Consider the following 22,967-nt stretch of genomic DNA (forward strand, 5'->3'; position numbering starts at 1 on the left):
GGGCTCGTGGTTTTCCTAGGGGATCTTCAGGAGGTGTGGGCGCTCCCTGTGCCCACCGAGAGCCCCTCAGCTACGTGACGTTGCCTGGACCAAACTCCTGACCCGGAGGGGTCTCCGCAGCGACGCTGCAATGGAAGAGTAAAGGAGCTGCTTGCGCTGAGCAATTCTGGTGACGCTGTTGGTGTAGTAAGATGCTGGCTGACTGATTGGGTTCCCAAGAGCAGGCTGCCTGGCTGGCTGGCTTTGATTTTGTGGGATAATGCGTTATTTGCATAGGGAGCCTTTGTTCTGAGGCATTTGATGAGTTCTGTGGTCTTGGGAAGTCCACACAAACTTTTTTGTATCACGGTTTTGCTTATAGATGGTGGCAGGTAGCGTGTGATACGTGTTGTAAACTCCATCTGTTACAGAGAGATTTTGGGGTAGGAATGCTTCAATAGATGCTGTTAGATTCCATTTTTCTGGCTGCCTTCGATAGCTGGGATTGTGCACCTGGATGGCATGTTTGCAGGCTTTTCTCCCCCCAGCTGTTCCATATGGATGCCATGTTCCCATAGGGAGCAGATCGTGCCTGGGTTTGGTCCCAGTTTCTGCTCAAACTTAAAGGAAAACAGAATGGTTGTCAGCAGAACGGGGGGTCTGTGGGAAGGTGAAAAGGGTCTTGAATTTCCTGAGGCTGCACAGAGCGCTGCTTGCAAGGGGCCTTTTACTGGGGGTTTTAGGTCAGTCTTAGAAGGCTTTGGTTAAAGGAATAGTCTGTGCCGAACTTCCCATGGGTTACTTAGGGCATCAGCACACCAAAACTGTGTCTTTATTCAGCAGGGAGCTGAGCTGTGGATCGCAGCTGGGGTGACCTTTTCTACCTGTCACACACAAACCCTTGGCATGGCTGAAGGGAGCACACCGCCACTCTGTGGAGCTGGGGACTCGTTCCGAGTCCCCTTAGTGTTTTAACAATTTAATAAGAAAAGAAAACAGCTATTAGTAGGCCCGTTACAATAATACCAGTACTAGCAGTCCACATGATTTAAGTCATAGAGAAAAATCTTGCTAATAATGTAGTTAAAGCTGTTGAATGTGAGCTCCACACTCTCTGCCCACGTTCCTGGGGCTGGGCTCCCCCTTCCTGCGTCCCTCTGGCTGTGGGGTGGCTGATGCCGGCCTTCCCCGGGCTGGCAGTGCCAGTGGTGAGTACGAAGAGCTGTCAGCATCCTGGCTGCCCCAGCACAGTACCATGGTGGTGCTGGGGTGTTCCTTCTCAATTTTGGGTCCAGTTGCAGCTATTTTAATACCTTTTCTTACCGCAGCCTGCTCCCCTCTCATCAGCCCTGGCTACAGCTGCTCCCTGCAGCCTCCCTGTGGTAACACAGGGGCTGGTGTTTGGCACCGGGGGCGGCCCGGCTTTGGTGGGCTGTTGCCACAGGCTGTTCGCAGAGCGGGGCCAGCCCAGGGTAGGTGACAGCCCCTGCATTGCTTCCACAGTGGGAATGGGCCAAAACCAGCCCAGGCGAGCCCAGGTCACCCCGAGACCTCGTGCTGCCGGTACAAAGCCTGGAGGTGGCAAAAGTCACGTTAATTGGGCCACAGCTTGGGAAAATAACGTAAAAAGCAGCCTGTGCTGAAGACCTGCGGTGCGGTTTGGAAGGGAACCTAGGCGTCCCTCACCAAGAAGAAGGTCCCAGGGGGTACCAGGAGAGCTCCCCCTTCAGCACGCTGGGGCTCAGCCCTGCTGCTGTCGGGGAGGTGTAGCAGTATGCGGGTACGTCAGCACGTGCCACTGGCCTTGTGTGAGAACAGCGCAGAGCTGTCCCAGAGCTGTCCCAGGCCTCACCTTGCACGCTCAGCAAAACAGCTGGGCAGATGCTCTGAAATACCATCCTGGCAGCCTGATTGTCCTGTGCCCTCCAGGGGCAGGGGAAGCCCCGGGACAGTTGACGGAGGTGAACATGGTTGGTAAAGGAGCGCAAAGAGCGCTGGACACCAGCTTTTTCTTATTAGTACCTGTAAGGGTGCTGAACCTTGTGATCCTCAATGATGCACAAGAGGCATGAGGTTGCTGGAGCTGGAAGCTCTCACACCCCCCGGTCGGAGCCAGGGCAGCAAGCTTCATGGGTGGGTTTCATCTGGACAACGGTTTAGATTGGCAGCGAAGCGGGCCTGCGGAGAGGTCCCTTTGTTCTGACCTGCCCTTGATTCTCACAGGCAGCAAGCTGCTTGGGACAGCAAGGAATGTGGGACTCCGAGCTTGGCTGAGCAGGGACCTCAGGGCCTGGGGACATTTCAGTCTCCTGCAGCTCTTTTTTATCCATTGCTTTTTCATGACTCCTGCTACAGGTGATTGTGCCCATCCTGACGAACCGTAAGAACCACCAGGGCTGGCCACAAGTGGTGTCGCAGGACATTATACATCATGTTCACAGCCTAAAAAGTGCTGTCTCCGTGGTGGTTGGCCAAGTAAAAGGCAGGACCATGCTGCCTCTTCCAGCAGGCTCAGAGGGAATCGAGAACATTGATCTGGAACGTGAGAAATTGTGAGTATTGCCCTGTGCTTTCCTCTGGGTTATCTACTGCTGATGCGTATGCTATGTCTTCTGGGGACACCTCACCGACCGTGGTGGCTCTTCTTGCTCACCATCATCTGCTGCTCATCCAGGCTGCCTGGATGGGTGTATTTTGCTCTACCTGCTCTCATGTTCATGGACTCTGTCTCTGGGGACCATGCAACACTACAGGCAGGTGAGTGAAGCTCAGCAAGTGCAAAAGCAAAGGGTACACAGTAAAGCAACAAACTGTTTGGGTCGATGGGATAAAACAAATCCTGTGGGCAAAACCTCTGCTGCTTTGCTGTTGCCACTGAACAGGAAGCCAGTGCTCTCCTGGCTAAAATTCCCTCTGGTTTCTGTCTGCCAGAGCATGCCCCACAAATGCACTGCTAGAAGTTACGTGACTCACTTGTTCATGATTCATGCTGCCTGCTTGGTCAGAACTATTCTGCCTCCCTTTAAAACTAGATTTATTATTCAAAGGTACGTGAAAAAACATTTACAACTTCCTGCAAGTTTCTAAACTGTTCATGGTCCCATACAGCGATATGGAAACTGTTGCATGTATCCTCTTGTAGAAGCAGGGTGGTTTTGCAGACACCCACGGCATTTCCTTGTGTTTCTCTTCAAGATGTAGATGAGCCACTTCGGTAATTTCAGTTGTCTCTGTTCATGGTTAAACCTCCCTGGATTCTGAAGTTCACTTCCAGTCCTTGAGGGACAGTCCCCAGGAAAACCACCCCAGTGTTTCTGGCTGGGCAGGACAGCTTGGGAAGGCTGGGTCCTGTGTGCAGCTGGTCTTTGTCTTGCAGTATCTCTAACATCCTTTGCTAGCTGATATGTCAGGCAGGGTGCTCACATTGCAGCTGGGGGGAACTTCCACCCTGGCCCCCTGAGCAGCCAGCTTGGTGCCCAAAGCCAGAGGTGGAAGGGCTTTGAACACTGCAGTGCTGTAAGCCTGGCCCAGGGCAAGGTAACAAAGCCTGGACTGCAGGCAGAGGCAGATCCCTTGGCACATTGTGTCATCGCCGTGCCTGGGCTACACGTTTGCACCCTGTGGGGCCTCAGGAGTTGTGTTAGTGCAGCGGGATTGATCACTTCAGGACAGGACGTGGGGCAGGTGGGGTTGCAGGAGCCATTACTGCTTCCAAGGCAGTGAGGGGACCTGTCCGCAGTGTGCCAGCCCGTCTAGAGCGAGAGAGTTCGTTGCGGTGCGGGAGAGTGGGTTGAGCAAGAACAGCAGGAAGAGAGCATTTTGCTGGGGGGGTGGCTCTGCAGGTTGGACCTGGAGCCCGGACAGACCTGATGCTTCAGGGGCTGGCTGTGCTGAGAGGTGGCGGCTGGCTCTTCGCTTCCACCATTCCTTTTATGAAACCACGTTCATCCAAGTGTGTTGCTGCCCACATTGCTGTGGTTGCTGTTGAGCTTCATTCATTTTCTCTAGGGTGTAATTCCTGTATTATAGCAATGGCAAAATCTTACATTTTTTGATGGTTTTGTGGTTTTGAAATGTGAAGCTAGACCATAATCTGTAAAATCCAGCCGCCCACGTGGTCATTCGAAGCAGATAAAGCTGAGTAATAAATATAAACAAGTGGAAAGCAAAGTTAACTGGGTGGTCTGTTATTTTGCAGCCTGGAGCTGATAGATAAATCCCTTGTGCATGCCACTGAGTCAGCTATCATAGACTGGAGCTACCAGATCCAGAGAGCACTGAAGAAAGAGTCCTCAGAGCCTCTCCTGCAAGGCAGCAACCCCAGCCCGAAGGTGGAGCTGGAGTTCTGGAAGCACAGGTACCCCGGGCAGCCCGGCTGGAGCGTGGTGGGCTCTGGTGCTGGCTGCGGGCAGAAGGAGGGCGTGCCGGTGGCAGACAGAGCTGCTCTGCCAGTTGAAAAGAGCAGGCTGCCTCGGGTTCGTGGAAAGACTTCAGCCGAGGCAAATTGCTCCCGCGCATAAAATAATCGCAATCTGCAAAGTGTCTCAGAGACCGGGGGCAGCTGGCTGTATTTTAACGTAGCCCTAGCGCCAGCCCCCTCACATCTTGAGGGAACAGTTCTGGAAGTGCTCTTACCATCACAGTTCGCTAGGAACCAGCTGCAGCAGTAAGAGCTGATGGACACCTCCCTGGATCTATCTTCTTTTTTCTGCCCAAGAAACTTATTTTTGAGGCCTAGAAGATATTTTACTTCCTAAGAAACAGAAATCTGGTTCTGTGCCTCAGAAGAGCTCGTTGCTGTGCCCTGTGGTACTGGCAGACTAATGCAGCTACTACTGCCAGTGTGCGTAGTGAAGACTAACGCAGCCTTCTCAGAAGCTATCTTTTATTTTTAAAGAATCTACTGATTTTAACAGGCCCTGTCAATGTTTTTTTTTTTTTTTTTTTTTTTTTTTAAATGCAGAGCTGATTTCTGAGCTCAGCCTCTCCCGGCTGGAATATGCTAGTCCTCTCAGCCAGTCTGGGAGCATGTTTGTTATCCACAGGCATGCAGTAGGTCTGGGGCTAAAGGAGCAGCTGGTGCTCGCGGATGAGAGGGGTTTTGGGACATTGCTGTCTCTCCATGGCCGCAAGGAGACCCTGACCCCTACAGCAAAGTCTACAGAACTTTTCAGTGCCACAGCAACGTGGATGAGTTTCGATCCCACAGCTGAGCTGTGCTTGGCAGGGGTGAGGTGTGAGCACCCACCCATGGTTGCAGACTTTGCTGATGGTAGAGCCCTCTGTCAGAAGGGCTGACTTGACGGCTTTGTGAAGGGCCTTCTGGAAATGGTGCAGCTTAGCTGGCTGTTGTTCTCTTGTCAAAGTGGGCTTCAGATGCTCAGGAGACAGGGCAGGGAATTCCCTCCTGCCCTTGAAAACCTCTGTGGCATGTTGGTATGGGCTGACTTAGGACAAAGTCCAGCCCACAGGAGAGCTCTCACTAATGCCTGCAGAAATAACTGGTGGCTTCCTCAGCAGTAGCGGAGCTGCTGGCATGGTGAGCCTCAGTGCCAGCTGTCTGTCCCGCAGGCCTTGTCCGTGCCTCCTTCAGAAGCTTCTTACTGTTTTCATTCAGCATTGAGACTCACGCTGGAGGGGATCCAGAATTAGGGCCAGGGAAATGGATGGTTTGTGTGAACAGCTGATGCTGACCCAATACGGACTTGTAACATGTCTTGGGTGTCGTAGGTGTGATGACCTGGAGTGCATTTACAACCAGCTGACGACAAGGAAGGTCAGGAACATGATGGAGGTGCTAGAGAGAATCGAGAGCAGCTACTTCCCAGCCTTCAAGTCTATGCTTATGGATGTTGAAGCAGGTGAGGTACTGGGGCAGCTTCAGCCTATCTGGATTCAATGTGCTGACTTCTGGCCTTTGTTTATATCCTGGTTTAACTGGTTTCAAGCTCAATGTGTTTGTAATGGTGCTGGCCATTAGGAGGTCACTGTGACCATGGGGACTGCAACCACATTGCTAGCCCTGTTGCTGTTTTGTGGTGTAAAACTGGTCTGCTTGTGCTTGTTCTAATGCTTTTTTTTTTTTTCATACTGGGACAAGGTTGATCGCTGGTCTGTTGAGCTAGACTTTTCTCAAAGGTCAGGGTGAGCAGATCTGGGAATTCAGTCTGTCGTAATAAAGCATTCACAGTAATGCAGCAGGGCTAGCCTCGACTGATCTGAAACACGGTGTACCTTGAGACCTGATTTCGCCAGGTCTTGTGGTGTCGGTCTGCAGGGGAGGTGTCGGGGCTGAGCATGGCCTCCCACCCTGACCCTGCAGGCTGTGCTGTGCAGGATTGCTCAGCTCTGCTTATTCTGCCCCGAGAAGCCTGGTGCATGGCTTAAGGCACCCCAGTAACATTTGGTGGGATTGAGCTGTGTCCAAAACCTCTATAACCGTGATGCAGTGAATGTCTGAGCCATTGGTTTTGTGCCCTGTCTGAAAATTACTTAAATTCCCCTGCGAAGCTGCGCAGAGGATCTTTATGCAGTGAGCTGTCTGCCCATGTCCCCATCCAGAATGTCCTCCCAGAGCGCAAGGTCTGGCCAGCCCGCAGCTCTCCTCGCCGCCTTTTCAGATTCTTTCAGGCAGCTGAGTGGTGTGGGTGGCCTGTAGGTGGTGGTGTGCACCAGCAGATCCATCTTCTCTTCTTTATTTTGCCATTCTGGCACAATTCAGTGAGACAGGAGAGCTTTGAGGAAAAGAATGAAATAATTGCATTTTCTAGTGTAGGGAATTAAAGGCTTTTTTTTTCTTTTGTTAATAAGAAGTCTGGTAAGGAAGGAAGCATATTTTTCCTCGTTAATCAAGCAGACTTCTGCCTTAAACATGAAGTTACATGAAAGTAGCACAATCTTTATTCCAGTGTGCTTTGCTTAGGGGAGTTAAGTTCATCCAAAGGAAATACTACAAATTTCCCTCTAACAGTGAGAAGCAACGTCGTCCTGCTGCTCCAAGCCCTGTACCTCTCCATGAATGACCCTCTGCGTCCATCTTCATCCCAGCTGCTCAGGCTTTGCTAGCTGTGTTCATGCTGGCAGCTAACGCTGTTCTTCACTTCTCCACATGGAAACACGTAATCTATTAAGGATGTTTGTCACACTGTACATTGTACAAGTTATTCGGGCTAGAGAAGCACCCCCTGTACCAAGAGTTCATTGTTAATTAATTCTTTAAGAGTCTAATCAAAATACAACCAATATTAGGTTTTAGTACAGCTACAGCAATACTAACTGGATAATTTGGGCTGTAAGTGTGAATTCCCATTACAGCACAGTTCAGATTTGTTTGCATCAGCTTTTTAGTCTCCGTCCCTTTCCCTGGTGCCGTGCTCTCCCTGCTGGTGTGGTGGTATGGCTGATGTCTGTGTCCCTGCATCCGTGCTGGGAGGGCAGTGTTGCCAGTTGGGGTTTCTTCTTCATCTTGGATTTTGGGGTTATCTTTATATGCATTCAGGTACTTCTGTCACTTCTTGTTTGTCTATGGATTTAGTTACATAATGATCACCTGGTTTTATTCACGTGTTTGCTCTATAGCATAGTTCTTTAGGGTAAAGTCACACAGATGTACAAATCAAATCAGTCTGAGTAGCTGAAAGTTTTAGCTTGCTGTTGGACAGCTTTGCTTTACAGTGCTGGGTCGGCTTCTCCCAGTGGTTCTCTTGCTTCAAGTGGCCTGGCCCCAGATGGGTGCTGCAGACCTGGCTTTGTTGCCTTGTCCCTTGCCGTGCTGTCAGTTTGTCTCCTTTCCTGATTATTGCCTCAGATGAGCACTGGTCAAGAAATTTTTCAGTGCATGGGTATCTGAGTATGTGTGGTGCTTGCTGGGATGGTTTGCTTTCTGGCCCATAACCTGGCACACCACAGCTGGGTGGGCTTCACCAGTTCTGCTTCTTCACAGCTTTGACTGAAGCCCGGGACATTCACCTGCACCTGCTGCCCCTCAGACGCCATTTGGAGGCCATAGAGAGGGCTGAGTTCAGCGAGGTGAAGCCTCTCCTGCTCCCCCTGCTCCACGTGGTGTGTTTGGCCTGGGTCACCTCCCAGCACTACAGCGTACCCGCGCGGGTGGTAGTGCTGCTCCAGGAAATCTGCAATCTTCTCATCCAGCAGGTGCGTGGCCAGCACTGCTGTTTCCAGAGGGCAGTTTTTAAAATGATGTCTCCTCTCTCTTCCTCTCCCCAACCCATCTGTGGCAAAGTGATTTTTTTAAGCCACGTTTAACTTGAAACATGTTCAGCTCAAGAAGTGGCTGTTTGATGGGATGGCAGAAGTGATCTCTTGGGTGTGATTTTGTTGTTCCAGGCCCTGGTGTACCTCTCTCCAGAAGACCTTCTAAAAGGGGAGATGGAAGAGAGCCTGGGCAAGGTGCGAATGGTGCTCAGCATCCTAAATGCATTCAAAGGGGCATTTGAGGACAGAAGGGAAAAACTTCACACATATTATGAACCGGGCCAAGAAGTGAAGGAGTGGGACTTCCATGCCACGATGGTGTTTGCAAGGCTGGACAGTTTCCTGAAGAGACTGGGGATGGTGGAGGTGAGGATCAGGTCCTGAAAGATATTTCAGGCCTTCAGAAGAGCTCTGTAGCCATGAATTCACTTGTTAACACCTTCACTGGGTGCCAGGGGAGGAGGCTGCTCGCTGCTCATAGGTCTCCTGTTGCAGCAAGTCTGGGACCTTGCTTTACCTTGCCCTGCTCCGTGAATGAGCGAGCTACACAGCTGTGTCCTTCTGTTCGTGTTGGTAGGTGTGTTTGTTCTTCCGGAGAACCCTGTCGGACTCCTTGCCAATGGGGGGAGAACCACATTGGACTTCCCTTGCCCTTTGGGGCAAGGGAATGGGGATTACTGAGGGCTGTGGATCAAGCAGTGCTGTCTCTGGGCCCTGTCCCCCGCGACACCCCAGAGCAGGGTCCTGCCTGGCTGGGAGAGGCCATGCGTGCCCCTCAAGGCTGGGCACCGCTTGGCTGTGCCGTATGGGCCTGGGGAGGAGCAGGGACACGGTGCTCGCCAGGTCATCCCTTCAGAGCCCGATGGTCTGTCAACCTGGGGTGCTGCAGCTCCCGTTTACCTATTTAAAGGCAGATCTGGGCTGCTCTTCTGCTTCTCTTGTTCTCTGTAGTGGAACAGAGGGTTTTACTGGCCGAAGTAAGCTGTATATTTTTATGCATTATTGGATTACCTGTGTTGAAAATCACCATGACTGATGACTGTTTTAAAACTATTCGTAACAGTGGTTTCCAGTAAGGTTGGCTGTGCAGTAAACCAAATTATGCTTGCCAGTGTCGAGATGAATATAAATAGGCATAGGAGTAACTGCAGGTCATCATGAGAACAATATGAGTGGCACTAATTATGCTCTGTAACTCTGCAAAGGCTCTGGGGCACCGATTGCTCATTGCTTGGTTACTGCAAAAATGGGCTACAGAAGAAAGTCATTATGGAGCGTCTGAGCTGCACGTGCACTGCCATGGTGGCAGAGCGCGGGGCGTGGTGCCCCATACCTCCAGGGACAGTGAAAGGCTGCAGCGTGTGCAGCCAGGTGGAGGATCTGCAGGGGGCTGAGATGTGAGCTGTAAAATAATAATAAAAAGCATTACGCGCACCTCCTGTTAATGAGGAAGGCTTCTGCCTCTCTCTGTCTCTGTTTTCTCCCCTCTTCTTTTCAGGCAACCTAGTAAGACGAAGCGAAGGGCAGCTATTATATCTGTTACCTCTGCCTTATGAAGTGTTTGTTAAAGTGCATGTTCTTTTTCTACATAGCGCACATGCATTTATTTTCAGAATTTTGTAAAGGCTACAGTTATGGGTGCACAGGCAGCCCATGAACATGTGCAGAGAGAAGGGCTTTCCCCCACTTTATTTTGCTGTTTTGCACTGCTCGTGTGCTGTAAGCCTGCCGCCTGGCCGGGGTGGCTCTGTGCTAGCACCCTACCCTCAGCAGTGCAGGAGGGTTCAGCAGTTGGTTCAGCAAGCAGTCGTTCCCTTGTCTGGAAGCCATTCCCGATAAGCCTGGCCCTGGTGGGAGCTGTAAGCACATGGCATCTCCCCGCTCCTGCCTGGGGGGTGGCACCGAAGCCTGGTGGTGCCTTGGTGTAGCGTGGGAGGCTGCGTCCCATTTGGCAGCCCCATCCCAAAGGCATTGGCACTGGCCGAATGCCGCCTGTTTGGGGTGCTGAGCTCTGTGCTCGGGGCTGTCCCTGGAGCTCCGGATGGCTGCAGGTCCATCCCTGTGCTTGACATCAGCACGTTCCTGCTGGTCCTCTGAGGCTGCAGACCACCAACCAGCCCTCGCTCCCCCCCCACCAGGAGTCCTACTGGAAGAGCTGGACTCGGTGCTGGCAGCGCTGCTGCCATGGCTGGGTCCTGGGAGGTGGCACCGGGGGGTCAGGCCCAGCCAGGCTGCAGAGGATGGGAAGGAAAAGACCCACCTACCCACCTCAGTAGAGATGGGCCTCATGTTGTTTTGAACGTGTCCCCTAACTACCCTTAAAAGCAATTTCACAGTTGGCACAGTATTTCCAGTGGCAGCTGCAGGTCCCACCAGAACGGGAAGTGCTGTGCACAGCCAGTGGTGCCCATGGTGGGCAGGATCCAGCTCCCCCCTTCCTGCGTGTGCTGCTCAGTGGTGTGCCTGGGGAGGTCCCACAGCACGGCAGCGAGCGCAGCTCCCTGTTGTGACAACTGTTCTCATTGTCTTTGTCATCATCTTAACCTGTGTGTGTCCGCTGGCTTTGAAGGATCTCCTGACAAATGCCTTGGACCTGATGAAGCTGGAAAAGATCGAGTTCAGCGGGATTAAAGGGAAAGCCCTGAGTCAGCAGGTCCTGGATGTGTATGAGGAATTCCAGGAAGCATACAAGGTGTTTGCAGAGCGAACCTATGACTGCCTCGACCTGACCAACACGGTAGGTGGGACCAGCCTCTGGGAACACCAACACCATGTATGTGTTTCCAGAGCAGCGATGAAGCCCTGGTGCATGTGCAGTCCTGCTGTCTTCTTCCCACCTTTTTGTTCCTTTTGGTATGATCTGATCTGTCACTGCAGAGAAAACTGTCGCTGGGAGCCACTGGCCTTTTCTGCAGAGATATGGGAGCTCTTGCAGGTTCATAGAGTCATAGAATATCCCGAGTTGGAAGGGACCCACAAGGATCATCAAGTCCAACTCCCGGCACCACACAGGTCTACCCAAAATTTTAGACCATGTGACTAAGTGCACAGTCCAAACGCTTCTTAAACCCTGAGAGGCTTGGTGCCGTGACTACTTCTCTGGGGAGCCTGTTCCAGTGCCTGACAACCCTCTCAGTGAAGAACCTCTTCCTGATGTGTAGCCTAAACCTCCCCTGCCTCAGCTTGACACCATTCCCTTGGGTCCTATCGCTGGTGACTAAAGAGAATAGATCGGTGCCTGCCCCTCCACTCCCCCTTGTGAGGAAGCTGTAGGCTACGATGAGGTCTCCCCTCAGCCTCCTCTTTTCCAGGCTGCACAGGCCCAGTGACCTCAGCTGCTCCTCATACGTCTTCCCCTCTAGGCCCTTCACCATCTTCGTAGCCCTCCTCTGGACACTCTCCAACAGTTTCACGTCCTTTTTGTACTGTGGTGCCCAGAACTGCACACAGTACTCGAGGTGAGGCCACACCAGTGCAGAGGTGGTTCAGGACCGTATCTTGCCAGTTCAGGACCTTAGACCATTCCAGTTGGGAAGCCTGCATTTTCACGCCTTTTGCACAAACTTTTCCTGTAGGTTGTGCTTGCTGGGTGTGCGAACTGTACCAACATCCACACTGTTTTGCTTTCCAGCTCTCAGTGCCTAGCTTGCCTGATGAAGGCCAGCTCGGGTAACCTCTGGGGATCTGTTTGCTTTTGTCTAGTTGCACACATGACATCTGGTGCTCTCAGCATTCGAGAACCCCATATTTAAATATCAGTAGTGCTTTAATTAAAGGAATATTCCCAGTCCTCAAAGTCATGGCTCAGTGGCCATGCAGATCCCAGATGCTCACACTAGCACACGTCATACAAGCAGGGCACAGCAAGTGAGCTGCTGTCCCCCTTATGGTCCTACTCTTGGCCTTGACACCAAGCAGCATAGCCTGGGTAGGCTATGAAGGAAGGATGGGAATGGCATTACTGAAGGAGTCTGTGTCCTGTGATCTCAGAGGATCTCCGATTTCTTCTGCTGCTTGTCCCATTTGCCCTGGGATCAGTTTGTTAAATCTAGCTGGCAGGACAGGGTTAGGGCTATACATGCAGCCAGAGGAGGGAGTGCTAAAACAAATGGCCAAAGGGCAGCTTGGTGGTGAGGAGCTCCCGTCCCACACTGCTCATGGGGCAGCCCTTCACAGCAGGTGTCCAAATGGAAGGTAATCCTGGAGCAAAATCCAGCAGGCTTCTGACTTGCTCAGGTTTGTACTGGGATGAAGGGTGAGTGTGCTGGTAGCGGGATGCAAGGCCAGTGCCTTGCACCTACGGTGATAGGGCCTGTCTGGCGCAGTGATGGGCAGCTTACACTTCACTCCCTGTAGTTCCCAGTAACATCTCTGCAGTGGGAGGCACAACCCTAGTGCTGGCTGGTTGGGTCTTGCTGGGAGGCTGCTTGCTCCACATCGCTTCTCTTTCAGGGTGGAGGGCATGGAAGGAGCGGTGACCATGGCTCTGCAGGGGCTGGCTTGATTTTGGTGACCCCTTGGCCTTCTGTGTCATGCTCATTCTTTCAGTGCCTGAGTTTTCCACCTTCTGTTACCTCTTTTTTTCAGCTAAAACATGGTATCTGGTCTTGCTGAAGCTCAGTGATGGTAATAGTAAAAGCTGTTGCCTTGCACTTTGTCCTTCCAGATAAGAGACATATGGCCTAATTTTTAGCCACTTTGTCCAAATTAGAAATGCTGAAGTCTCATAGTTTGTCAAGCCCAGTCTTTGATTTGGGCTCTTTTCCTGTAGGAAAAAACAAACAAACAAGCTTTTGCTCTTCAGCTTCAAAGGATTTATTACAATCTGGGCAAGGAAATTAGTGCCAGAAGATGATGGAAGTTACAGAAGCAGAACTGTTGAAGTTGGAAGGACCTCTGGAGACCACCTAGTCCAACACCCTGCTCAAAGCAGGGTCAGCTAGAGCAAGGGTGTGTCCAATTGGGTTTAGTATCTCCAAGAATGAATATCCCCAAGGGTGGAGACTCCACAGCATCTCTGGGTACCTTCATGGTGTTGTTCCACAACCATTTCATGGCTTGCTGTTCTGCCTTCCTACAGGATTTTGAGCAAGATGCCTTTGATTTCATGCAAAAAGTAGAAGACATCGACCGGCGGCTGGCAACTATTTTCATCCAGGCTTTTGATGATGCTTCGGACTTGGAGCATGCCTTTAAGGTTTTTATGTCACATCCATTTTGTAGAAGGGAAATCAGGGAACTGACAGGTAGGCTGTATGAGAGGAGGGCAGGCGGTGCTGTGTCTACAGGTACACGGGGCTGGTGTTTGCTGACAGTGGGACAATGAGGCTTGTAGCTTTGGGGCTTGTCTCAGTGACACTCAGGCTTACAGGTCCCTCACAAACTGTGAAACCAGAGAGCTGCTAGCAGGGTGTTTGCTGAAAGATTTGGGAGTATTTGTGCTCTTCCCATAAAGACGGACAAAATGGAGCTTTGTTCAATGTTTAAGAAATTGTTCAAATCATGCTTTCAGTTGCCAGTTTTATTTTTCTGTCCATGAGTCGGAGGAATTATGCTTTTTCTAGGATTTCCTGGTAAAAAAAAAAATGCTGCTATGAATTGGGTATTACTGTTAATATCATAGAATCATAGAATGGTTTGGGTTGAAAGGGACCTTAAAGATCATCTAGTTCCAACTCCCCTGCCATGGGCAGGGACACCTCCCACCAGACCGGGTTGCTCCAAGCCCCCTCCAGCCTGGCCTTGAACACCTCCAGGGCTGGGGCATCCACAGCTTCTCTGGGCAGCCTGGGCCAGGGCCTCACTGCCCTCACCAAGAAGAATTTCTTCCTAATATGTAATTTAAACCTGCCCTCTTTTAGTTTAAAGCCATTACTCCTTGTTCTATCACCACACCCCCTGACACAGAGTCCCCCCCCAGCTTTCCTGCAGCCCCCTTTAGGCACTGGCAGGCCGCTGTGAGGTCTCCCTGGAGCCTTCTCCAGGCTGAACAACCCCAGCTCACTCAGCCTGGCTCCACAGGAGAGGTACTCCAGCCTCTGAACATCCTTGTGGCCTCCTCTGGACTCACTCTAATAGGTCCATGTCCTTCTTACACTGGGGGCCCCAGAGCTGGATGCAGTAGTACACAGGTATAGTTCAGTTCTGGAAGCTCAGGTTTTCTAGAAATAAGGCTATTTTGTTTACCAATGAATCAATCTTGCAGAAAAACTAAATGGGTATTTTCTGAAAAACCTTAACATAAGTGTTTGTTGAAACAATCGTAGAAAATGATAGTATTTATCCTCAGGTTATTTTTGAGAAAATAACAAATTTTGAAGTGTTTGAAAAATGACAATTGGGATATGGTTCACCTGCAGAGAAAATGTGAGCTCTGTAATAAAGGGAGAGCTATCTGGAAAGAATAGAGTAAAGAAAAGAGAGAATAAGTAAAGAAAGGAAGTTGCCCTTTCCACATGCCCCTTGTTGCACATTACTGAAGCCCTTGGGTTAGTGAGGAAGTCCCAGTGGATTTCTCTGCAGAAATCAGGGTTGTGATTGCTTTCCCTCTGCTTTCTTTTCCTTCCACAGTTGCTGTACATGTATGGGAGCCTTTTGGAGCGGCCAGTAATCGCTGCGGATACTGCTGACAAATACTCTGTCCTCATCAGCATGTTCAACAGTGCTTTGAATGATGCTAGTTTGATCTACTCCAGGCACATCCAGGCAGAGCTGGAGCTCGGTGAGTAAATTTGATTTTATAGAGAATTGGATTTAGATGAATTTTTGGGGGAAAATAATTTGTATTTTCTAGGGAAACCAGAAAACCACTGCAAAAATTTTCAGCTGCTACATCTCCTGGTGGAAATGGAAATGCCTGCAAAATCTCTGTTCTTAGTATTAAAGCAAATAATCTGTTGGGGGGCAGGAATATCTTTTTGTATGTGTATACATGGTATGTAGCTCAGAGTGAAGATACCTGCTGTGTTTTTCCCCTAGCAAGGGTGTGACGGGAGTTTTCTCTCCACATTTATGTGCTGCCTCTAACACTCCGTGGGGCTTGCAAACCCACTCATGTGCTCCACAATGTGAATTTACAGTGTTTCCCTTGTAATACTGTAAATGCGAAGTATGCAAGTTGGGACTTTGTAACCAAGGGTTTAATCAACCTTCTCCAGGTTTAGTATTTCCCATGTGTGCTGTAACAGGAGTGAATGGGTAGGGTCCTATTAGATTATGCATGGATTTTTGAGTAACAAACCATTCACTCAACTCAGAAAGCTTGTACGGGAAGCAGACAAGGTCCAGAAGAGGCAACATTGGTGGAATTAGTACAGGTTAACAAAAGGAACGGGGAGATTAATGGAGGGAAGGGCCCATCATTTGCCATGAATTTAAGGGGTGTTAAGTGAGTGTGAGACAAGATGGTCAGAACTAGCTCCTGGTCAGAAATCCCTAAACCAGTGGTTGTGGGGAGCAGGGAATGCATCCCAGGCAAAGGATGCCTCTGTATCAGCTCCATTCCTAATGTTTACTGGGCTTCTCAGTTGATTGGAGACATTCTCAGGTCCTTATTCAAGGTCCAGAGGCACTAGGAGTCCTCTCCTGGTCACAGACCTGCATCAGTGGATCAGGTGCTTGGATTTAAGGGAGCAAGCTGGGAAATCAGCACAGTTTTACACAGATGAGTTGCTTTTCATTCATCTTTGAGGTTACAAATGCAGTGTTCAGTCAAATACCATTTCAATCTGCCCCCCCAGGATCCCCTCCTGTGCACAAGAACATGCCAGTGGTAGCTGGAGCGCTGGGCTGGGCTCGGGAGCTGAGAGCACGAATCCAGGCACAGTTTGGTCGCTTCAGGCACATCACACATCCGTGCGTGTCTGTTCCAGCTAAGTTTTTTATGACCATCTTGATATCTTTTCTCTAATCAATCTGATTTTCGTTCTGTGTTGAATGTTATTCAATGGTTATAGCTGAAATATTTCTTGGTCAAAGAGGTGTGAAGTGATAGTGCTGGCGCTTTTCAACTTCCCTACGATCTTTTTTTAAGGAACTCATTAACTGGATTTGTTTGGAAGTGGTTAAGAGGCACAGTGGGATACTACATGGGCTTTTCAGCTTTCAGGCACAGTTCTAGGTTGCAATTGAAAGACGTATTGGAACCTTTTCCTCAGCAACCCCACTCCATGTGTGTTCCAGCACCTCCTTGGGAACAATCCAGTCCTGGGCTTCCAGCTCTTATTCTGGGATTGCCCAAGCTGTGAAGCGCCTTTGCTTGGGTGCTCGACAGGTGCTGGGCTGGACTCTTTTAAGATAGGCTGAAAGAGCTGAGTTTCAGGTTGGTGAACACATGAGGACATGGCCTGGGCACTGGCAGAAGACAGCTTGCTCAGTGTTAAACAAGGGAGAAATCTCCCAAGACCTAGGAAAGAAACTAGTGCTGGGATATTTTTCACCCAAATGTTTGTTCTTGTGGGTCGTCTTGGAGAAATGTAACCCCACGCTTGCAGCTCCCAGCTACCACACCTGATGACACCACCTGTAGACTTCAACATTGATGAGACAGCATATAAAAGTGCCATAAGCAAAACAGTGTCGGACCTAGGAAAACTGAAGACACCCCAGGGACTGTACCTTGTGGCTCACAGCAATAGCTTTACTTGTACTAGAGGTGATTCTGAGTAAATGGATCCACTTTTTTTTATGTGCTTGACCCAAATAAGCCCTGTCTATCAGTGTCCAATATTTGCAGCCTTCTCTCACTGTGTATTGCCATTATGTAAGTGTCTTTAAGTGCACTGTTATTCTGCAACAATACAGACATCAGTGCAATGAGACAGGCCCTTGGACCATCCCCAGCACAGAGCCCAGGTTATCACATCCTGTTTGAATCTGAATAGCAAATTTCACAAACCATGAAGAAGGACCCAGACCTGCATTTTTCACTGATTTTCTTCCCTCTGTTTAGAGCAGTTACTAACATGCCTGCAGCAGGAGCAACATGATTGTTTCCTGCAATACAACTTGAAAAGGGAGAAGGATTAAAAAGGAAGAATGATGTTTTTGCCGGGGCTTGATCAGTGCTTGTCCAGTGGTGACCTCTTGAGCTCTCCCTGTGCTTTCAGCTGAACTTGCAGTAGACACAAAGTGTCCTTTGAGCTCGCTGGGATTTTGCTAGGTTTTAAGCTAATCCAGTTTTTGTCAAAATATCCTCCAAGATCAGCAACTATTTTCAGGAAATGTTGGAAATTGTGGGTGAACCTGTAGAAGAATTCTTAAAAGAATTACTTTGGCTGGTTGCCTCCCTGGGTTTGGAGGCATCTGTACAGCCCAGGCAGTGTGGCTGGTGTTCTGCCTCCTGCGCTGTGGGATGTCTTTGCTCTTCCTTGCTCCTGTGGTTTATGGGACACAAATCTGGCACTGCAAAGATCTGCATTCAGCAGGACCCACGTGCTGCTTCCTTTTGAGCCTCCTTAAACTCAGAAAGTGCTGGTTGGTAAACAGGGGTCGCCATACTCTGTGTAAGCCCAGTATGTGAAGCTGGGAGCATTGGATATGTTAAAGAGGCCAGTGTTCCTCCAGTAGCATTGATCTCTTCTTCCTCCCTGTATGTGGTTCCCATTTTGCAGATTGCCATACAAACACATGAGAGAGGCTGCCCAAGCCCCACTGCACTCTTCGTGCAGCAAGTTGATTTTTGGTGATATGGTGGGGTGAAATGCAATGTCCCCAGTCAGTAACAGTCTGCCCTACAAACTGGAGGGTGATCTTGGGAAGGGGGTGGATACCGACTGCAGTCTTACAGAGCTAAATGCACATTTCCATGGGCAAAGTAATGCTGAACTTTTCTGTTGTGCTACCAGCTGCCTGGACTCTGCTGAAGGAAGAAGGGTGATAGAAAAGTATGAAGAAATGCTCCAGCTGCTTGACAGGTAAGGGGTGGTGCGGGCCAGGCTGTAGCTGTATGAAACAACGTTCTCTAACCCACCTCCCAGCATGTTTGCCAGTCCAAGGCCTGAGATGTCCCTTTCTAAGTCAGAGGGGGTCCTCTGATGAGAGAGGAGGAGGAATCCTTTTGCTATATGCCACAGTCTTTCTGTGATGTCTTGCAATGTGAAGCTTTCTTGGGAGGAATGGGTTCCATGCAGCCTAGCATTGGTCCAAGCTTCTGCTGGGTGTAGAAGCTGCTGTGGTAGAAAACCGGAGTTGACTGGAAGTCCGAGCTGCTTGTGCCCATTCCCAGCATGTATCCACATGGGCTGTAACGCGTATTTTCCACAATTTGAAGTAGATTTATTGTCCCTCACTTAAAGATACTAAGTTTGACATTAAATCTGAACTGATCGCTTTGAGCTTTCCCTTGGGACGAGGCCACCTCCCCAGCGAGGACACATCCCTGCAGGGCCTGCTGTCTGTCAGCAGTGAAGGGAGCTGGGACACCTGACCCTGACCCCTGGGGAACACTGGGCAGGTGGAAGCAGCCCTGTTCCTAGTGATCAAAATAAGAAAAAAAAAAAAAAGCAAAAAAAAAAAAAGCTGATAGTTGTGGTGCAGCATTTCAGTAGGGGGCAGACCAATGGGAGAATCCTGGGTGACTTCAACAGAGGTGCTTTCTGGGTGACATTTCCCAGAGCGCTCAGGTGACAATGTGATTCGGAAGGGACTTTGTTGCTTGGGTGGTTGGTACTGTACAAGTCATGTGAGGTAACAGGACGCAGTTTCAGTCCCCAGAAGTGTCACTGAGTTCTCAAAGTGCTGCATTTCCATGAAGCTGATGGTCTCCTTCTCTAAGAGAAGTGAGAGCAACTGCATCCACCCCCCAGGATTTGTATGGTTTTAGGCACCTGTCCTGCGTAGACACTTGGGAAATGCCCAGTAGTTGTTTATCTGTTAGGCAAAATATCTGTCTTCAGGCGAAATGCTTTGCAAGTCTGTCTCCAAATCTGCTAAAAGTGGTACTTGAGTGTTTATCCTCCTGACCTGACTCTGTCACTGGTTTTGGGGTGTTTGTCTTTGGAGTCAAGTTAATTGTGGAAGTGGTGTGGATGGGTTTTCCCATCCTGCATGTTCTTCAACCCTCAGAAGTGGACTTTCATTTGATTATACGCACATCCTGTGGGCTCAGTAGCTACATGGCACGGTGGATGTTTTTTTGTTTTTCCCTACAGGTATCAGGAAAAGCTGTATGTAGACTGGTCCCAGACGGTCTCTGAAAAATCACAGTACAACCTCACTCAACCACTCATCCGACGAGATCCAGAAACCAAACTGATCACAGTCAATTTTGATCCCCAGGTAAAAACTGCTGCCAGCTACCATTCCTGCCTGTCTGTGGGCATGTCTCCCTGCTGTGCAGTTTTTTTCTCAGTGTACCCCATCATGTAAGCGAGATCTGGTGGGACTGGTATCGGATCTGTTCTGCTGACATTTGTGGAGCCTCTTCTGTGATGAGTAACATGACTTTACCATCCTCTTTGTGGGCTCTATCTCCCGATAAATTATCAGGATTGAGATTTAAGCAGAGCAAATTCTGGTGACAACCAGTCACAGAAAGTCCCAGAGTACCCAATATTTAACTGGTGTTAGCATCTTCAGATGAGACTTGCTACTGGTTTGGAGACTGTTGGAGCATCATCTACAGAGGTGGGTTCATGTTATGTGTATGTGAACTCTGGGCTTCCTGGAAGGGTATAAAATACCCCATGAAGGGTTTATTTTGTTACTGCAGTATCATGCCTGTTGGTTTTCCTTTATTGCAGTGCATGAGGCTTAGAATAGATTTAAGATCTTTTCTCTGTCCCCTAGAGTTTCTCAAAACCCTGTCTCAAGCACAGGTAGGATGGACCATCCACCTTTTCCAGGGCAGATGCCAGCAGTGGACTGAGAGCATCTGGGGTCTGGTGGGAGCCAGGATCTGTGAAATGTAAAAATGCCATTTAATGGGGAGACGCTGAATCTTAGGGGCCAGGGACATGTTGGCATCAAAAACTTCCCAGTTTCCTGGGGTATGCTGCAGTTCAAATGTTTAGGTTTTACAGCTCATTCAAGCTTGGCCCTTAGCCAAAGGATTTGTCTTTTTTCTTGGAAGCTCCGTGCTAAGGTGTTAGCCAAATGGCCTCGGGATATTTTCCACCCTGGCGAGAGGATTTGGAGCCTGTGATGTGCTGAGTATGCCTGCTCTCAGCTCTTGTGGCAGTCTTTGAGTGTTTCTGCACTGCTCTTCTCAGCTTTTCACACTGAGGACTGTCCAGTGCCCCAGATGTCTGTTTAGCTGCCCCTTCATCCCCTTCAGAATAGATGTGAGCATCTCATTTTGCCTAGAAGGGTGTATTTTCAACCCTTCAGCATGGAAGAGTCTTCCAGAACTTGCCTTCAATGGAGGAAGGAGAGCGAGGAGAAGACAACTCCAGCCCTGTGGTGGGGATGTCCCAGACCTTCCAGTACAAAGAAGAAAGGAGGAGAACTTGGCTGCATCTCTCTTGCCATCTTGTTCCCTCAGCCCCATGTGTTTCCCTTTCCTCCCACTCCATTCTCGTTCAGCCCCCTTTCCAGAGTACCCTCTGCACCCTTCTCCATCCCTGCTTTCCTTCTTCTTCTCATTGCGTTCGTTGTCACTTTGGTATTGAAGATGCTGTGAGTATATTATGAATTCCCTTCCCAGGAAGTGTGCTTTCCATGTGTCTTGGCCAGTTCTGCTGGGTGTCAGATTTTGGCTAATGTAAGATGGTGCTGGGGAGATTTCAGGAACCCTTTCCTGCCCCTGGGGTCACCCAGGGCAGTGACTCCTGGCTGTTCAGTCCATGGATTTATGGCTTCACCTGCTTCTGTTTATATCTGCAGCTTCCCAGTTTTCCTGTCTGAAACTGGGGCAGGGAATTGGGACTAAAGGGCACTACTGGAATGGGATCAGAGGGTGATTTCTTCCCCATGCCTTCAAAGGAAGGGATGACACAGTCTGCCAACCTAAAAGGAGAGTGATTTTTAGGGAGCTGCACCCCAAGCTCAGCCACAGTCAGGAGCGGTCCTCACCCTGGCTGCTGCCTGTACAACATGCCAAATTTTTGTCACCCTCTCAACATGTGCAGTTCCAGAAGCACTTTACCAATAAACTGAATGAAGATTTTTAGTCTTAAAAGTGATATATCATGCTGGAAGACCTCACTGTTCCTTTTGTTGCAAGCATACATTTATACCGGGTTTATAATTTAATAAACCCTCTTAGTGTAGCCCATCGCTATTCAGACACTCAGTGGCGCTGAGTGCTTTTGGTTGGGCTAGGAGAGGTCGGCAGCAGAAGGCTTTGTTGGAAGGTGGACACACTGAAACAGGAGTCGCTGGGTTTGGGCCACAGTATTTGTTTATATTTTAATGCCACTCAGCCCCAGCAAACAACAGAACCAGAATCTGGTCCATCTTATCTTTTTCTTAGGTAACTGTTTGCTAAGCTCTGCTTGCAGACAAAATATCCCTGACAGACTATTGATGAGCATGGCTGAAAGATTCAGAGTTCATCGTGGCTTTTAGAGGCTGCATGTAGTTTACTTGCGTGGTTGTTAGCAAAGCCGTCTGTCTTTGGCAGGAAAGAAAACCAGAGGCAGAGATCAAAGGAAGACAGACAGTACAGACTATGAGGTGTCTGGGTGCTTTTCAGAGCATGCAGATTTGTGAACAAAACAGCAGAAAAATCCTAAAACATTCAGAAATGATTGAAGAGCGTCTGCCAGTTAAATGGGGGGGATTGTCTTGTGTTCAGCTCTGTCTCGTTTTCCAGTTGGTTTCAGTGCTGAGGGAGGTGAGCTACCTGTGCGGCAGCCAGATGGGAGACATCCCACCAACGGCTGCAGCAATCTATTCCTCCAAGGAATCGTACCGACAGATGGTGGCCAACTTGGAGCTGATGGTGAACAGATACAACAAGATCCTGAAGACAGTCCTGGAGGTTGAGTACCCTTTAATACAGGGGGAGCTGCAGGATATTGACCTGAGGCTGAAAGAGGCAGAGGAAACACTGAACTGGAAGACGGAGGGTGAGCTAGCTGTGCGTTAGGGAACACGAGTACCTACCCTTGGGTCTCATCACATTCTCCCACGTGCCCAACATCTGTCACCTGGTTCCCAGCTGCAGCTCCCAGCATGGCAGCGGAACCAGTGCTGGGGAGATGAAGGGCAGCACCCGGCTTACCTGCTGTTTTTCCTGTCCCCTTGCTCTGCTGGGGTTGTGGGTGGGATTCTGCTCCCTTTAGGTTCAGTCTAGAGAGGGCCGAATTTGGGTTTGTAAGAGCTTGCAAGGCTGAGATTGAAACCTCTGCTCCCTGCTTGTGCTGGCCACCCGGTGCCAGCCCAGGCAGCCCTTGTGTGGCTGCGTGCCTGTGTACCCAAGGCGCTGCTTTCTCCCAGTCATGCAGGGAGTGGAACCAATGGTCCAACCATTTGGCACTGGGGTTGGCTTGTCCCAGTAAGGGGCAGGGCCACCTAGATAACTTCTCCTGAAGGATGAAATACTGCAGCTGCACGTGGGTTTTGCATGACTTTGGCACGATTTAACCAGTGTTCTTGCTTGATCAGTTTTAACTGCAAAGCAGGGCAGAGGAAGACAATTTGTTTCCTCTTGGTGAAAGCAAACTGCTCACTGGTGGAATATATATTTCTGTCATCAGGCTTGTGGTACGAACAAGAACAAGTGTCCTCCCTTGGGAACATGCAAAGCAGAAGTCCTTATGCTGAAGAACCTTAACCAGAGAGCTCTATTGCACAGTACAGATAGAGGGATTTTCCTGTCCTAAGTTCCCTGC

General features: G+C 49.7%; 1 protein-coding gene across 1 annotated transcript in view; it reads left to right on the top strand.

Annotated features, from left to right (window-relative positions):
• The first annotated feature begins 2,343 nt into the window (after window positions 1–2,343).
• DNAH9 (dynein axonemal heavy chain 9) overlaps window positions 2,344–22,967 on the top strand; it is a 193,979-nt gene continuing 173,355 nt past the window's right edge. The window contains exons 1-12 of the mRNA XM_035561934.2: window positions 2,344–2,531; window positions 4,178–4,336; window positions 5,710–5,840; window positions 7,922–8,133; window positions 8,326–8,559; window positions 10,763–10,930; window positions 13,274–13,390; window positions 14,764–14,914; window positions 15,933–16,047; window positions 18,039–18,107; window positions 19,344–19,470; window positions 21,947–22,202. Of these exons, the coding sequence (XP_035417827.1) occupies window positions 2,470–2,531; window positions 4,178–4,336; window positions 5,710–5,840; window positions 7,922–8,133; window positions 8,326–8,559; window positions 10,763–10,930; window positions 13,274–13,390; window positions 14,764–14,914; window positions 15,933–16,047; window positions 18,039–18,107; window positions 19,344–19,470; window positions 21,947–22,202 (1,801 nt within the window). The 5' untranslated portion in view covers window positions 2,344–2,469. The remainder of the gene's footprint in view (window positions 2,532–4,177; window positions 4,337–5,709; window positions 5,841–7,921; window positions 8,134–8,325; window positions 8,560–10,762; window positions 10,931–13,273; window positions 13,391–14,763; window positions 14,915–15,932; window positions 16,048–18,038; window positions 18,108–19,343; window positions 19,471–21,946; window positions 22,203–22,967) is intronic.

This window comes from Cygnus atratus, chromosome 18, assembly GCF_013377495.2.
Source record: "Cygnus atratus isolate AKBS03 ecotype Queensland, Australia chromosome 18, CAtr_DNAZoo_HiC_assembly, whole genome shotgun sequence".
In the NCBI taxonomy this organism is placed as follows: domain Eukaryota; kingdom Metazoa; phylum Chordata; class Aves; order Anseriformes; family Anatidae; genus Cygnus; species Cygnus atratus.